At 38.8% G+C, this 18,575-nt stretch overlaps 1 protein-coding gene across 3 annotated transcripts in view; it reads right to left on the bottom strand.

The window, feature by feature from the left end:
* Window positions 1-18,575, bottom strand: part of OXR1 (oxidation resistance 1) — a 420,839-nt gene that overhangs the window by 89,938 nt on the left and 312,326 nt on the right. For 2 of the 3 annotated variants that reach the window (XM_053715278.1, XM_053715280.1), the window contains one exon: window positions 4,158-4,238. The exons of the other annotated variant lie outside the window; for it this stretch is intronic. In XM_053715278.1, the coding sequence (XP_053571253.1) occupies window positions 4,158-4,238 (81 nt within the window). The remainder of the gene's footprint in view (window positions 1-4,157; window positions 4,239-18,575) is intronic. 3 annotated transcript variants of the gene reach the window in all.

Genomic DNA, 18,575 nt, shown 5'->3' with positions numbered 1-18,575 from the left:
GAACAAAGATCCACCCTCAGATCCACAACACTGCACCCTATAACTTACGGTGCTCCAAGGAAGCCGCAAGCTCCCCACTTTACCAAAGTCTAGCCGACACAACCGCTAAACTAGACAAACCTTGGTAGGAAAACCATATCAGGAGCCTGCAGGCAAGGATTGAGAAAAAAAACACAACTGCCCTAGCAGATAAAAAAGGCTCTCTGTGAGAACACAGAGCCACCTCTGAACAAGAACTCACGGGCTCCAGCCTCAAGGCAGCAAAGTTGACCCTAAGCCATCGTGGGACACCTTCCCACAGAGAAATGCTGAAAAATATCGGCAACAACTCCCGTCAAGGAATAAATCCGGGAACCTAGAAGAGCATCCAACACCAGCAGCAAATGCAACCAGTGGAGGGATGGACACAGAAAACCCCCCACCGAAGGTAGGAGAACAAGATCAACTGAAAGTACACAGTCAAGACACAACAGAGCAGTCAGATCCCCGACCCCCACTCCAAGGTAACGGACCCAGCCCAAAAAGGCTGGCAACGACAAAAGACAAAACACAAAATTCTCCGAACCAGACCTCAGAAAGAGGGAGAGGCCTAAGAGGAAACAAAAACCCATGGGAGAACAAGTGACCGTTACTTAAAGCTGGCATGCTACCACGAATACATGACAAGAAAACTATGTGCTTGGGTTACAGAAACCGTAAACAGCTCCCTTCCCTAAAGAAGAAACACTCCCAAAAAAGGAGATAGGTCAATGAACTACTGCGTCCTAGTACCAGAATCTAGCCCCATGACTTTGTGCCCGCAAGGAGGGGAAGAACCCCTCGAAAAGGAGTAGATAAGGACCTTCGGGGCCTCAATGGATACTGTGATACTTCCAAAACCTCCCCAAAGGAGGGCAAACGCAAAGGCACCGCATCCCCCGCCATAAGCATGGAGAAGAGAATGTAGAGAAACGGTAAAAATCATACCAATTGAGAAAAGACCATTCTGCCATTACAGCCAGCTCAGATGATACAAACCACCACAAGCCCACAATAGCTGCCCCTGACGACAACTGTAGGATCCCGTCTGAGAGACAGCAAAACTAACCATCAGGGCGTGCCTAATCTCTCCTGAGAGGCAAAACCGACCCCCCTGAAGGGACAAGCAGATGTTTCAAACCCTAAGGGTTTAAACTGAACCAAATCCAGAATCCGGACGCAGAGATCACAGACAAGAGACATGGTCATAAGCCAGACCCCCAGAAACCGGTTACAGACGAATGTTCTAACCCCCTGAGGAACCATCAAGTTGCCTCATACTGAGGAGTGCACCCTGGGCAGTGCATCCCACATCCCAATGTCCTTGGACATTGGCCACTCGCAAAAGACTCAGACCAAAGAGCCTATAAAGACATCTTAACAGGCATAAAAAGATGGCAACCAGCACCCGAAGGTGGATCAGAACCCAAGACCCTCTGCATGCAAGCCCTTAAAGAGCTAGATCTCCTAGAGGGTCAAAGGGCAACACCCCAGAGACTAAAGACCCCGGGGATTAGGGACAGGCCCCAAACAAGCTCTTAGGTTGAGAAGACATCATAATCTCCAAAGATCCTTACAGGATCAGTCTCCCGGAAATGCCTGTCCCGCACAAGGAATAAATGATGGGAGCCTCACAACTCCTGGCAGACAAGCTGACCAGGGGTAAATGCAGGGGGGAAAAAAAACGGGAATAACCCAAACCTCGGCGCTCCCATTATGAGAGTTAGCGAGATACTGAAAAGGAAGGAATAAGGACATACGCGAACTTCCAGACACAGATGACCCGACCACCCAAGAAGGGAAAAAAAGCAGCCCCAGCAACCTATGAGATGTACATCGACTAGGTCATAAGAAACAGACATCCAGAAAGAGTGAAAATGAAAATCGCCATCCAATCTGGTACCCCAGACGTCCAGAGGCCATCCAACAATAAGGGAATGGAGAACTTCGTTCCGAGGCCAAAGGACCTCCAGAACCCTCGATGAAGCCTTAGCAGGATCTGAGCCTAGAACTCCCTCAACATTAGGACAAAGTGAACAATCCGGCACCACATGGGTGACATGAACCATAAGGAACAGCAGCTAGCGCCAACCAGTACCCGCCTGGCACAAGAACACTTCGGAACTGTCCAAGAAAAATCGAAGCCCCGAAGGGAACGATAACATGACTATAAACATAACTATGTCTTTAATTAGTAATGCGCAACTTCCGAGAAGTGCCCACGCAACCACAAAATCGCAAGTATCAGTTCCAGAGAAGAAACTTTACCAAAACGGAAAATTATAAACAGACATGAGCTTCTTAAAACAAACCAAACACATCCTAACCGGATCAAATAAAAAGAAGGGAGCACCCATGGGTGAACGCCCAAGGAGAATGGACATGCTAACAGGACCAGCCAATCAGAAGCCCCACTCTCCCAAGCTCAGAACTGGAACATATACTTAAAAGAAAAACGGAGACATCAAGGAGATTGTCTTCATCCCCATACGTCTAACCCAATTTGCCATCCGGCACAGAAGACCGAGGATCCCTCGACCCACTTGGACTGGGATCCTCCCTCACCGCCAAAACATGCCTTAGGACACAAAGACGTGCCAGTCTATAACGGAAGGCAAAATGTTACCCCGCTAGATCAAAGGACGACCCTGGCCCTGAGGGTAGGGCCCCTGAAGATAAAGGAGCCCCACTGGGACCCTGACTTCTTTGTTAACTTTACATTCACATATCGAAATAAAATGAAATGATCTTACCGGAATCTACGCCGTGGAACAGGAACATGGCCCTTCAAGTGTGACAGATAGTAACCTCACTTCTGACATGGACTTGAGTGAATAAAGGCAGGCAGCGAAACTCGTCAACGCTGTTTGCCTAGGAGCTGTTAACATGAGTCGGGATGGTTTCGCAGAAAGACTCTCCTTGCATCTCTGGACTCTAACCTTCTCACTGAGAGGCTGACAGGATTACTTAAAACTCCAGTCACATTTTGAAGAGTACTACCCTCCATAAGAGACTATCTTCATCTTCTGACACTTCTCTTCCAACCTCCTGTGACGAAAGGCAAAGAATGACTGTGGGATGAGGGAAGTGGGCGAGGTATTTAAGCCTTTGGCTGGGGTGTCTTTGCCTCCTCCTGGTGGCCAGGTTCTGAATTCCCAAAAGTAATTAATGCAGATGTGGACTCTTCCCGTTTAAGAACAAAAATGCTACGGTCATGGGCTAGCCAGGGGAAGCCTACGAGGAAATAGTCTCAAATTGTAATTGTTCTTTATATTAAAAGTCAGCTCTGTTTATAAAGATACAATTAAAGTCACACTCTTCAGAATTAAAGGCTTAACAATTTCACATTTATTTTACTGTTCCTTAAATCACACAAAGAAGGAACATTACATGGTGCTCCATATTCATGGTGAGACCATTCTCAAGGTGAAGGCTCCCTTTCAGTTCTAAGGGCTCATCACACACCAGAAACAGCACAGGGTGGTTGAGCATCTTTGAATGCCTTCTCATGGCCTAGAAACATGTCTAAGGATCATTCCCCTCTCAAATAAGGTATTCCTCTAGAGTTTTCTGTCATTTTTAATAGACCTGGATGCATGGCAAGATTAGAAGTTAATAAGATGTGGCCAGATTTATAGCATAACCTCTTGTTGCATAACCTCTTGTTGTTGATATTAAAAAACAAACACATAAAGTCAAACAATCCTATTTCATTTGCTTTCACCAGTCAGCTTTACGGGCAAAAATAATAATAAAATAGAAAGAAAGAAAAAAATGTAAAGAAAATTGTCTACACATCAAATATAAATAAAGAAGAATCAAGAAAATGTTAGTTTGTCTCAGAACCAAGGAAAAATAATGAACACACAAGCTGTAAACCATTTAGAACCACTCCAAACATGCAAGACAGCAGACAGTGAAAAGTTCTCATTCCAGAGAAAGAATTGTGAAATTTTAGGCAATGAATTGCAACTTCTAATTTTTTATAAAGAATAAATCTTTTTTTTAATTAGCAGACTTCTTCAAGTAGCAAATATTTGAAGTGTCTGTGTAAATAAAAGTGATTTTGGAGGTGGGAGGGTGTCATAGCTAACACTACAAATCAGTTGCTGGAAATGGGTAACTACTGAAGAGGGCACCTTGAGACGTCTGCAGAGAGTGCGCAGTTCTTCAGTATTTAGAGCATCGATCCTGCGGTGGTACTCAGCCACTGATACTACCTGAATATGGAGACAGGAAGACAATAATTCTGATAGTTGAGAAATAAAGAAAAGTTAGGGGGAAAAAAAAAAGCAACAAACACCACACGTGCACACAAGCTAAACTGTAATGAATGAATAAATGAATAAAGGTTGATAATGCAGTTTGTTCATTACTTGTATGAATAACAAAGATACCAAAAAAAAACACAGGTTAGATGTGTTAAAGGACAGCACACAGGCTTCAGTCTTAATGAAGCATATACATTATGTATACTGCATATATCAATGCACAGAGGGGGTAGCTAGGATTCTTTGATTTCACAAGCACAATGTGTTACAAAGATAAACATATACAGTACATACAAAACATATATGCATATGGAACAAATACACAGGAATGCTTAATATTGCAACTAATGCACAATAAAAAATAAAATATTGGGAATGTTTTACAAAAAAAAGATAAGATATCGCAGGGTTTGACAAATTTACCTACTTTTTTTTGTAAAGGATTTTATATACAAGCAGAAGTAAAATAATATAAAACACCTTTAAAGGGATTATAAAGTCAAAACTAAACTTTCATGATTCAGATAGGTAATGCAATTTGAAACAACTCTCCAATTTACTTTTATCATCAAAATTACTTTGCTCTCTTGATATTCATTGTTGAATGCTAAACCTAGGGCTCAAATGCTAATTTCTAAGTCCTTGAAGCCCTCCTCTTATTTCAGTGCTTTTTCACAGTTTTTCACAGCTAGACAGCGCTAGTTCGTGTGCCATTTAGATAACATTGTGCTCACCAGGGCCGGAATGGCCTGCCGGGAAGCCGGGAGAAAGCCCGGTGGGCCAGACTAGCTGTGGCCGGCATTGTTTTAAAATGTATTAATTGCTTTATGCCCCAGCTTCCCAAACTTTTTTTTTTTAATACTGTGAGGATGGGTGGGCACCAGTGGTGTAATAGTGGATGGAAGAAAATGGGCTAGCGTGTGACTCTGAGGAGGCATTGAAATGTAAAGTACACATGGCTGCCTGCTTTACATACTTTTTACATCGTAATGCACAGTTTACCTTTGTAGAATGTACATTATAATGTACAATCTATGTGTACTGCACTGTGGGATATTAAACAGATACCTCCCTGCCTCATCTTCCCGCGTGCAGCAGGTCCTACACAATCTTATACAGAGAAGCAGAACGGCACTTCCTTTGTCTTTATTGATTAAACCATATACACTGCAATGTGAGGGGGCACAAATGAGATGGATCAAGTAACCAGACAAATTTTATTTTCAAAAATATATGTTGCGTCATGTATTATGTGCTGGTCCCTGGGGAGAACGTTCACAGTAAGTAGAACTTTACTCAAACTTAAATAAAATAAATTAATGTTCAGTGTACCTTAGTGCCCATAGTAGAACAGGGCATGAGGGAGGGGCTTCCTGCTGCTAAAGGAAGCTTCCTATGCAGCTTGCAGGACACTGACTGAGAAAGGAGCACTGCAGAGGTGGTGTGGAGATAAGGTTTTACGGATTCTAATAAATATGCAGAGGATCTTTATCTCAGTATGGTATGTTTTTATAGTGTGTATGTGTTGTGTCTGGGGAAGATGCTGTGTATGAGAGTTGTGGTGGTAATGGCTGTGTGTGTTTTCCATTGTGTATGTGATGTGTCTGGGGGGAGCTGCTCTGTATGAGTGTGTGTTGGTGGCAATGATTGTGTATGTGTTGTGTCTAAGGGAAGCTGCTGTGTATGTGTGTTTCACTTGGTGACAATGTCAGTGTGTGTTTTCCAGTGTATGTGCTGTGTCTGGGGAAGCTGCTGTGTATGAGTGTGTGTTGGTGTGTCTGTGGGAGCAGCTGTGTATGTGTGTTTCACTTGGTGACAATGTCAGTGTGTGTTTTCCAGTGTATGTGCTGTGTCTGGGGAAGCTGCTGTGTATGAGTGTGTGTTGGTGTGTCTGTGGGAGCTGCTGTGTATGTGTGTTTCACTTGGTGACAATGTCAGTGTGTGTTTTCCAGTGTATGTGCTGTGTCTGGGGAAGCTGCTGTGTATGAGTGTGTGTTGGTGTGTCTGTGGGAGCTGCTGTGTATGTGTGTTTCACTTGGTGACAATGTCAGTGTGTGTTTTCCAGTGTATGTGTTGTGTCTGGGGAAGCTGCTGTGTATGTGTGTTTCACTTGGTGACAATGTCAGTGTGTGTTTTCCAGTGTATGTGCTGTGTCTGGGGAAGCTGCTGTGTATGAGTGTGTGTTGGTGTGTCTGTGGGAGCTGCTGCGTATGTGTGTTTCACTTGGTGACAATGTCAGTGTGTGTTTTCCAGTGTATGTGCTGTGTCTGGGGAAGCTGCTGTGTATGAGTGTGTGTTGGTGTGTCTATGGGAGCTGCTGTGTATGTGTGTTTCACTTGGTGACAATGTCTGTATGTTTTACAGTTTGTATATGTTGTGTATGAGTGTGTGGTGTGCTAATGGCTGTGTGTGTGTTTTCCAGTGTGTATGTGTTGTGCTTAGGGGTGTTGCTCTGTAGGAGTGTATATTGCTTAAAATGCCAGTGTGTGTTTTCCAGTGTGTATGTGTTGTGTCTGGGAGGAGCTGCCCTGTATGAGTGTGTGTTGCTGGCAACGTCTGTGTTTGGATGTCAGAAGTTATATGGCTTTGAGGGCCTGTGTGCCTGTATATATGATATCCTTGTGGATGTGCAACTTTGTGTATGTGAAACCTGGTGGATGACTGTAAAAAAGCTGGAAAGTAAGGTTGGTGTATGAGTTCTCGTTTTATTGTGTTGAAGTGGCTACATTGTCTTGCTAGCTTGTTGTTAAGGGTGGCAATACTTATGTATAATCACAAAATAAAACCCCCACAGATGTGTATATATATATATATATATATATATATATATATATATATATAAATCGATGCTGTTTATTCCCAGTCCGGCCCTGGTGCTCACTTCCATAGAATTATTTATGAGTCAGCACTGATTGGCTAAAATGCAAGTCTGTCAAGAGAACTGAAATAAGGGGGCAGTCTGCAGATGCTTAGATAGAAGATAATCACAGAGTTGAAAAGTATATTAATATAACCGTGCTGGTTATGCAAAACTGGGGAATGGGTGATAAAAGGGATTATCTATCTTTTAAAACAATACAAATTCCGGAGTAGATTGCCCCTTTAAACAATGTTACAATATACTTGGGTTAGCAAATTTGCTTCATTTGCTTGGTATCCTTTGTTTAAGGAAAAGCAATGCATTAATGGGAGCTAGCTGAACAAGTTGGGTGAAATCAATGAAGAGAGGCACGACATGTTAGTGTATCTAAGAGAACAGAGCAAATTTGAAAGCAGAAGTAAATTGGAAAGTAGTTTAAAATTGCATGCTCTGTCTAAATCACAAATGTTTAATAGTGACTTATATTCCCGTTAAGAGTCAAGAGACAGATCTTATAGGCTCAATTACTGCAAAGATTTGTCAAAACCTGACATAATATAATAAAATAGCCAAAATATCTGTATATGAAAAACAAAAAAGCCAGATAAAAAAAAAGAAAGAAAAAAGAAAGAAAGAAAGAAAGAAAGAAAGAAAGAAAGAAAGAAAGAAAGAAAGAAAGAAAGAAAAAAAAAAGGATTGCCAAGGTGCCAGGAGCAATCAATCTTATTAGTGAATAAAAGCTTCTGATCTAGAACACACTATTAATACTTGAGAAACGTTCTTATTAAGCGGTCATTACAATGTCAATAACATCATTGTTTACATGCAAGTCATGTGATCCTTTTAAAATCAAACAAGCATGCCAAGTACAATGCATTATGCGTTCCTGAAATTAATCAGTAAAATACCACATACAATATGGACTAATTATTTATATATTGCTTTAGTCAAATGTGCCTCATGTCAAATTATAAAGGGATTTTGTTACATACAAATCTGACATAAAACTAACAAATCATTGTTTTAATACATTAAAATAAGGTTACAAAAGTAATATTTGCCTTAGCTTGGTATTAAATTATTTATTTAACCTCTGTATTTGATGTTTGAATCCAGCAACTATACAAGTATGAAAAGTAAGTTTTGATACTCATTTTGCTCAGTAATGGCACAATTCCATCATTACATGTACACATACATTAGAAAAACTAACTTCAAATACAAATCCCACCGTAATACCAATTAAGGAAACAAAGAATAATGAAAACTAAATGCTTCTCTGAAGTTTGTATCCCTCTGTGGTCAAATGAAAAGGAAATTAATTCAACACAGCCCTAAGCTGTAACCTGAACTAATTGCACAAAAAACGGCCTAGAACAAATTCTACTGGAGCTATAAATTTTATTAATCTGCGATAACAACAAAAGTTTACACAAACTATAATAAACATTTCTGTTTTTATGGACAGGAAGTGAAGTTTGTAATCACAAAAGCATCTAGCATAAATTAGGTGTTCTGACCCCGATTGGCTACACCAGCAAAAATATTCACAAACAAAATTATGACGTCCAAACAGTATATGAAACGGATAACCATGTCTGCTCATTAACGGGAATGAAATAAGTCCTTAAAGGAATATGAATCAGTTGTGTCATCAACATGGAAGAGAGATTTTGTAAATCTCCCCTTTTCTGCATTTTTTTAGCTCACTTGTGCCCTCCTCCACTGTTCTGCCTTTACCTGATTTTTTCATTGCTTCTTACTATGATTCCCTCTAACTTTGTCTCTGATTCCTCACTCTGGCCCAGTCTCTCTCTCTCCCCTGCATGTGTTTGTTTCATGCCAGTAAAGGGCCCCAACATATCAAGCTAGGAGGTAATTGACAGGGCCCCATACATAGAAAGAGGTAAAAAATAATAATGTTGGAGCTCATCTGCATATGGGTATAATTTTGGTGAAATTGTGGTTCAGTTAAAACAAACATTTACTTCTATATGATATAAATCCACAGTATCTGGAGAGGTGACTGCCTCTTTATGACAACTTCAGAGACATGAGAGAAAGATATGTTCACCTTACAGGTAAGTCTCAAGAACAGCCATCACAACGGTGACATAGTCTTCAGGGGTAGTGTTTAACTGCATAAATGCTTCTCATAATAAACACCTAATTATGGTTCCATTTCAAAAAGTTATATTTATTCCATAAATATCCAGCTAGGTTTAAGTTCACCATCTTAGTGTTTCACTTTAATCTTACTCTTCTCCCCCCTCTGTCTTAAAAGGAAATGAAACTTTTGCATGCAAGAGACTACACTTCAATTACTATTAGAAGCACTATTTCTACAAAAATATATGTTTTTTAAAGTCATTACTGCTTGAGAATATACATTTTAATGTGAATGTGATCATCTGCTCCAGGAACGGTAATTAAGTCCACCTCCTTAACTCCTTGTTACTGAGCAATTTCACAGTCCTGTGCTGAAGACATTTATAGTCCTTTTGTAACCATCACATTAAATCCATCTGTTTCCTCTTTCATGATTCAGATTGTGCTTACAATTTTAAAACAACTTTCCAATTAATCTAATTTGCTTCATTCTCTTGATATACTTTGTTGAAAAGAATGCCAGGGTGGTCCCAGGAGCAGCAATGCACTATTGGGAGCTTGCTGCGGATTGGTGGCTGCACATATATGCCTCTTGTCATTTTCTCACTTGTGTTCAGCTAGCTCCCAGTAGTGCAAAGGATTCCAAGAGAATGAAGCAAATTTGATAATAAAAGTCTCTAGGAAATTTGAATAAAATTGTATGCTTTATCTGAATCATGAAAGAAACACTTTGGGTTTCATGTCGCTTTAAATGTCAAAGTTCCATGTTCTAAAATTGGGTACTTTCCTGCAATTATCAACACCAAGAGACATCTCTAATGTTTCCCTCTATACAAATTTGCTTTTATTCTAAAAGGCCTCAGTCCCCACCTATACACATTTCAAATGGGAACTATTCATTGAAAGGACAGCCTACTTTATTTTTTTAAAAAAGATAGACAATGCCCTTCACTACCCATTCCACAGCTTTGCAAAGCCGACAATGTTATATTAATATATATTATCATCCTTACATTTGTAAATTTCCGATCGTTTCCAAGCCTCTGCAGGCCGCCTTTTAGTGCATTTTATTAGCTTTCACAGCTAGGCAGTGCTAATTCACATGTGCCCCATAGATAACATTGTGCTCAACCCCGTGGAGTTATTTATGAAGCAACACTAATTTATTAAAATGCAAGTTAGTAAATAGCACTGAGATAAGGGGGCACTCTGCAGAGGCTTAGATACAAGGTAATCACTGAGATAAAAAGTATATTAATATAACCATGTTTGTTATACAAACCTGGGGAATGGATAATAAATGGGATTATTTATCTTTTTTTTTCTTCCATCATATCCCCCAATGTATTGCATAGGATGAGAAAGGGGCCCTTTCCACTAGACATTGAAGGAAGAGATGCATATAGAACAGCCATAAAAAGCTCTCCACATAGTATGGGTAAAAGAGAGGGCATCTTCCTGCCATACTCCATACCACAGTATTTAATTAAATTACTTATATTGATTTATATACAATTAAGCAGGCAAGTAGCTGGGGTTAATCAATGGATACAACAAAAACCTGTTGTACTAGACAATCACCAGCAAGGGAGCATGATGTTGGCTAAGTCTGAAAACAAACCCAGATCAATACCATTGTCTCATAAAAGATGAGCAGTATTCTAATAATGCACCATCCCCTGGACATTCCGCAGTTTTTATGCTTACGACAACAGGACAATGGTAATGCACATTGTCAGCATTTATGTGTCACTGTAAAACATGTTTGTTCAAGACAAGTAGTCTATGTGGCTTAAAAAAATCTTCAGCTGCTTTCTGACCTATCAAAGATTTAATAAGGAGTATAAACTGCAGTAATAGAAATATAATGTAATACCATCATTTCTAGTTTTGAAATAATTCAGGAAAGATTGCATTAAACCTAGCAATTAAGGAAGGGAAGAACACTACATGATTATTGGATATGTGTTTCTATTTTTATAACACTGGTTGGTACACAGCAATAAGCAACAACAACTTGGATAGAAAAAAGCTTGCCAGTAAAACCTTATATACAGTACTGACTCCGCATGCTATACGTTATACCTGCGAGAAAACTACAGACGTCAAAGGCTCTACTGAATGTATTAATTTATTAACAAATTACAAAAAATTAAATTAATATAAAAGCATGAATCTGCAGTATTTAAAATACAAATAGCAAAGTGAAATCTATGCTATTTAATTAAACAACTCTGAAGGATCTTATGTTGGTAAAATTGATTTAAATGGATATTAATGAAACTCAAAATTTAACTCCCCATTTGGAGTGTTAACGGCATTAGAAGTAAGCTTTTTTGCACGCATCAGGTAGTGCTCTTAATAAAAGTTTAAAGTAATCAGTTTTGATTGTGCACTAACCGGACAAGCGTAAAAAGCCGAACCTAGAACATTGCGTGCACGATAACCTATTCTCCCAAAGAGTCCATGGAGCAAAACAAGTGGGGGAAAAACACCCTACTTATGTGCAAACACGATCGCATATAATTAAATGTGCTAACCACACAAGAAAATAACGTAACTGTTAGCGCTCCATTTGTAATCCAGCCCTAAATGTTTAACCCCTTAATGACAAATGACGTACCAGGTATGTCATGCAAAAACGAACAGTTAATGACAATAGACGTACCTGGTACGTCAGTTGTCTAACAGAGTGCTGGAAGCGATCGCAATCACTTACAGCAGCTCTCAGGGTATTGCAGTGATGCCTCGATATGGAGGCATCCTGCAATACCTTTTTACAAGACTCCGATGCAGAGAGAGCAACTCTGTGGCCCTCTCTGCACCGGTAGCGATGGTGGCGTTCGTTGGTGGGTGGGAGCGTAGAAGGGAGGCGGGTGAGCGGCCCATCGCTAACCGGCATCCGGTTCCTGTAAGTGCAATGTGCACGCCGGGTGCCGGGAGCATGCTGGGGGGCCTGCGGGGGCACGCGCGCATTAGCCACTGACACCAATGAGGAGGGAGAGGGGGAAAAAAGTTAAACAAAAATTTAAATATAAAAGGATCTGGGAGGGGAAGGGGGTGGGGGTATTGTGGGGGGCTGCTACACTACAGAAAAAGTTTAAAGCTCAAAAGAAAAAAAAATACTTTTGTTTTTGGGGGGCAAACTGGGTACTGCCAGTACTTAAGATGGCGTGGACAATTGTGGGGTGGGGGAGGGAAGAGAGCTGTTTGGGAGGGATCAGGGGGTGGGATGTTTCAGGTGGGAGGCTGATCTCTACATTAAAGCTAAAATTAACCCTGCAAGCTACCTAATTAACCCCAGTCTTGAGAAAGGCCTGATACGGGCCGAAACGCGTAGACACTGGTAAGCCTTATTCTATTTGTGTTATTATTTTGTACAATCTACACTATCTACATTTCTGTTTTTTAGGAGGGACCATATCTGTATACTAGTTTATCACTAGGCACATTTCCTCACACTCTTTAGGATATTCTCTACAATCAAAACTAAATTCTGGAAACGTATATCCATCAAGGGGATCAGGATAACAACAGGATTTAACTTTTGGATTTTCACATTGGACTTATATTTGACATTAAACTTTATTTTGACATTCTAGTTTCATCCTATTTGACTTTCACCTAAATATTTTTATTGTTATTATATTTTTATTGTTACCATTTTTATTGTCACCATATTTTTGGATCACATTTTTTGGAATCACGTTGGATTGTTGTAAGGCCCCTTGCCAATTGTTTATTTTATATTGTTTTCTTGATATTTTTTACACATATTTACACATCCTTAATTCACACTCCTCATCACCATATTCACCTAGGTGTGAGACTGATCTCACGGATTGTTTTTATACATCACATATTAGACTGCTTTACTGCACCCTTTGGAGTATACACAGTTTGGGTCCAGGCCAGCATCCTAAATCTATAGGATTGTGTACCCATCACAATTAGGTTTATCATCCTCATTGTTTTAAACTGTTACATTATAGAATCATTGTGCTACATATTAATCATATATTGTACAAACCATCATGGATCCATGAACTATTGGTTTATATTGTAATCATTGTATTTTATGTATATCCTCTGTTTTAATTGTATTAAACATTTTTTAATCTAAACGTGCTTATACCTGCCATTTGCTTAGTTGGCGCCTAGGCCCTTTCATCACAATTGCTCTTTCTTGGGTGCTTGCTAGGTGCACCTCTCCTAGGCTATAGGTACACAGTAGGCGCTTATATCCTTTATCATTTATCCCTTCACTGCTGGGCATAATTCACGTGTTGTGTGCAGCAGCATTTAGCGTCCGTCTAATTATCAAAAAGCTACGCCAAAGCCATATAAGTTTATTTCTAAACAAAGGGGATCCCAGAGAAGTTTTTACAACAATTTGTGCCATAATTGCAGAAGCTGTTTGTAAATAATTTCAGTGAAAAACCTAAAATTGTGAAAAATGTAGTTTTTTTTTTTTTATTTGCTCGCATTTGGGGGTGAAATGGTGGCATGAAATATACCAAAATGGGCCTAGATCAATACTTGGGGTTGTCTACTACACTACAGCTAAAATTAACCCTACAAGCTAATTAACCCCTTCACTGCTGGGCATAAAACACGTGTGGTGCGCAGCGGCATTTAGTGGCCTTCTAATTACCAAAAAGCAACCCCAAAGCCATATAAGTCTGCTATTTCTGAACAAAGGGGATCCCAGAGAAGCATTTACAACCATTTGTGCCATAATTGCAGAAGCTGTTTGTAAATAATTTCAGTGGAAAACCTAAAGTTTGTGACAAAATTTGTGAAAAAGTGAACTTTGTTTTTAATTTGATCGCATTTGGCGATGAAATGGTGGCATGAAATATACCAAAATGGGCCTAGATCAATACTTTGGGTTGTCTTCTAAAAAAAAATATATACATGTCAAGGGATATTCAGGTATTCCTGACAGATATCAGGGTTCCAATGTAACTAGCACTAATTTTGAAAAAAAGTGGTTTGGAAATAGCAAAGTACTACTTGTATTTATTGCCCTATAACTTGCAAAAAAAAAAGCAAAGAACATGTAAACATTGGGTATTTCTAAACTCAGGACACAATTTAGAAACTATTTAGCATGGGTGTTTTTTGGTGATTGTAGATGTGTAACGGATTTTGGGGGTCAAAGTTAAAAAATGTGTGGTTTTTTTCATTTTTTTCCTCATATTTTATAATTTTTTTATAGTAAATTATAAGATATGGTGAAAATAGTGATATCTTTAGAAAGTCCATTTAATGGCGAGAAAACGGTATATAATATGTGTGGGTACAGTAAACGAGTAAGAGGAAAATTACAGCTAAACACAAACACAGCAGAAATGTAAAAATAGCCTTTGTCCTTAAGGGTAAGAAAATTAAAAAATGGTCTGGTCATTAAGGGGTTAAAGGGAAAGTCTAGTCAAAATTAGACTTTCATGATTCAGATAGGGCATTACATTTTAAGCCCATTTCAAATGTACTTTTATAATCAAATTTGCTTTGGTCTCTTGGTATTCTTTGTTGAATGCTAAACCTAGGTAGGCTCATATGCTAATTTCTAAGCCCTTAAAGGTCACCTTGTGCATTTTGACAGTTTCTCACAGCTAGACAGTGCTAGTTGATATGTACCAGATAGATGACATTGTGCTCATTCCTGTGGAGTTATTTATGAGTCAGCATTGATTGGTTAAAATGCAACTCTGTCAAAAGAACTAAAACAAGGGGGCAGTCTGCAGAGGCTTAGATACAAGGTAATCACAGAGGGAAAAAGTATATTACTATAACTGTGTTGGTTATGCAAAACTGGGGAATGGATAATAAAGAGATATCTATCTTTTTAAACAATACATTTTTTTCAAGTAGACTGTCCCTTAACATAGTTTAAGAAGAAAAAAAATGCAAAGCATTTTCATTATTTATGTTGTCTGCTTTTCCTGTAACTTAACTATGAAGAGAGTAGTTTTTTTCCCAATTACCCCCTCAAAAGGAGTAGTTGGGGTGCATTCTGTGTAATGCCAAAATCTGATGCTCCTACATATTACGCAGTAATTGGCTATGAGCTGGAGCTCTTTATCGTCCGTCATTAATTGCCTACAGCAAAGAAAGATAACATTCAAGAAGCTTTTCAAGGGGTGCATCCTGGGCTTGTAAAACAGTGTAGATTTTCTAAAGAAAATTAAAAAATGCTTTTCAAACATTTATTTTCAAAACGGATCTATTGCAATGCGGTGAATAATTTCTGATGCATAAATAAATAAAAAAATACTTTAATGTTCAATCTAAAAGGGAGCATTTTAGTATGTATTTTTAAAAAGATGTTCCAAGGCAAACAAAAGCAACTAAAAAAATTTTTTTTAAGATTTTTGTTTGTGGGGTGTGTTACTGTCCACCAATAGAAACTTGCAAGTAGTACAATTTCTTACCACCAGTGAGCAATACATCTAGGGATGAGTTGTGCACAGACACACACTTCCTTTTAGTTCCAATATTAATATAAACAGCTTTAATTCAAATCAAAGTATTTGTTCCATTAAATAATAGGGTAATAGCACTAAGAGTAAAATGTGTAGCAGAATTAAAGACCTGGATATATAGAGGATATTTTAGCGATCCTCAGTTGTGGAATAACTGATCAGAAGGGGTGAATAATAGCCAGCAAGGTGCCCAGCGCAGGACAGCTGTGAGTGCCGCTCCATTACAGTTTCCTACCAACTGGCAGCGCTGGCCTCTCCCCGTACTGTTGGCTTTAAACTGTTTGAATGTTTGGGGACAAGTGATCCCTCAGTCAATGGGGTTTGTTCTATTTAAAATATTTTCTCAGTTGCCAAACCAACATCACCTCTGACATATATGGCACTGATTCATGTTACAAGGCAAATGTCAGCAAGGAAACAGAACAAGTCTTTACATAACTGCAGAAAAGTTAAAATAGTTAAATTGGGGAAGATAGGGGTGAACCCGTTTAAGCAACATAACTGCACAAAGTAAATTCAGTATTTCATAGGAAAAAATATGGACCATAAAACCATTGTCTTAAAATAGTGATTTCCATTGAGCATAAACACCTAAAACATTTAAAGGGACACTGAACCTCAAATTTTCTTTTGTGATTCAGATAGAACATTCAATTCTGGACAGCACTTTTTTTATTGGTGGATGAATTTATCCACCAATCAGCAAGGACAACCCAGGTTGTTCACCATATATGGGCCGGCATCTAAACTTAAATTCTTGCATTTCAAATAACGATACCAAGAGAATAAAGAAAATTTGATAATAGGAGTAAATTAGAAAGTTGCTTAAAATTTCATGCTCTATCTAAGTCATGAAAGAAAAAATTTGGGTTCAGTGTCCCTTTAAACAAAGTGGATTTCCAATTACTACAAAAACAATGAGAAACTAGTAACAATATTTGTGGAGGAAATTATACCATATACAGATATATGCTGAAATATATTAAAAAAAACACAAAAAAAACAGTGGCTCCTGGAATTTGTCAAGTCCTATTTTAATGATTCACAATATGCATTTGTATCTGTTCATTCACAGAATTCATAGCAACATTTGAAAGCCCAGTAATCCTTCTGATCTGCTTCCCTATTTTATCTATACTGGACTTCCTGTATAGCGCTGTGGATTCTGTTGGCGCATTACAAATAATAATAATGCTGATAATATTACATTAGCAGGGACTTGGCTGTTACATCCCTTATATCAGGGGTCAACAAATCTTAAAAACGTAGGAGCCAAGAACAATATTAAGGAGCCAGACCTACTTTTAGGAGCCACACACTGGTATTTGAATGTAGATTTATGGAGAATAACCCCAAAAGTTAGGAGCCAGGGGTTAAATTCTATGAGCCAGTGGCTCCCTGGCTCCTGGGTATGTCAATCCCTGCCTTATATACTGTGTGTTTTAGTGCCTGTGACATACATGTTAAAATGAGGTCACGTGCGTCCAGATTGGGAATCAGTTGCTTAGGGAGTTCTGAGTAATACAAGAAACATAACTGTACCACATACAATTAATAATGATATACTCACAAGCTTAAAAAAATTATCAGTTTCAGAAGATGTTAAACTGCTGTTTTCCTTTCAGAAGCATTTTACTTGTCACTTCAGACTTGGCTAGTAAATGGCTAGCTAATCAGGCATTTCCATTTTTTTTTTTTATATCAAGGTACTTATGCAATTGCATGTATAAGCTATAAAGTATGCAGTGATTACTGAGCAACTGCATACTTACCCTGACAAATTGCTGACTGTGAATGACCTAAGGGGGTGTGACCTTAGGAAATGTCACTAACCTGTGCAAATACACAAGACACGCACACATCAAGTGAATGTCTGCTAATATAAAGGTCAACTTCTTATATGCAGACATAGATTTAATAACGGGTGGCTAAAAGGGGCTATGAATAAATAAGGAGCTGTATGCATTTATATCTAGGCCTGTTTTACATACACACATAAAGAGCAGGAGTTGTATATTTGTGAATAAAATAATATACATGGAAGCTATAGGATTTGGGAGCTATACTTCATTTTCCACAGATATTCATACACATGGAAAGGTCAGAGATTTAAATTCATGGAAGTTAGGATCACACAAAAACCACTGTAGTACAGAACAGTGAGTTAACCTCTAAATGCCTGAACCACACACAGACCGTCTTGTTCGGCTAATGGATTAAAAGAACAATGAATGTAGTACCAGCCATAGCATTTTCAGTACTACTGTAATTTAAACACTGTAGACCATTTCATATAGAAAACAGAGCATTTGCAGAATAGTGTAGAATACACAAAAGATCCCTCAGAGCACAAGACTCACATATCACTACCTCCCAGGGATAGAGGTACTTAAAAGGGAATTAAACATGAAATACATTTTCTAAGCACAGTATTTAAGTTATTTCCCACCTCCCTCTAATTATGGGTGCTGCAATGTTAGAATTTAGATTACAATGCATTCCAGTGCTGACATACTGTATTTGCACACACTCTCCTTCAGATACCTGCAGCACCCATCGTTAGACGGAGCTGCATGAACTGTTTAGTGATCCTTTATATGGACGATAAAATTAAATGGCAGAGAAAAGATGCCTTACAAGTTGCAACTGCACTACTGTGCCAATATACATATTCTGTCCCATTTGCCTATAATTGAACTCTATAAAAACTATGGGGAATTGGAAATCCGGATATTTTCAAAGTAATGGGCACTGCCATCTTGAAACCTAAATTTCCTCTTATCTAATCTTCTCAAAAGAAAACATTGAGCCACAGAGAAACCCATTATC

The sequence above is a fragment of the Bombina bombina genome, chromosome 5 (genome assembly GCF_027579735.1).
Source record: "Bombina bombina isolate aBomBom1 chromosome 5, aBomBom1.pri, whole genome shotgun sequence".
NCBI classification, from domain to species: domain Eukaryota; kingdom Metazoa; phylum Chordata; class Amphibia; order Anura; family Bombinatoridae; genus Bombina; species Bombina bombina.
The sequence above is the reverse complement of the archived record's forward strand: the minus strand, read 5'-3'. Positions and strand labels throughout refer to the sequence as shown.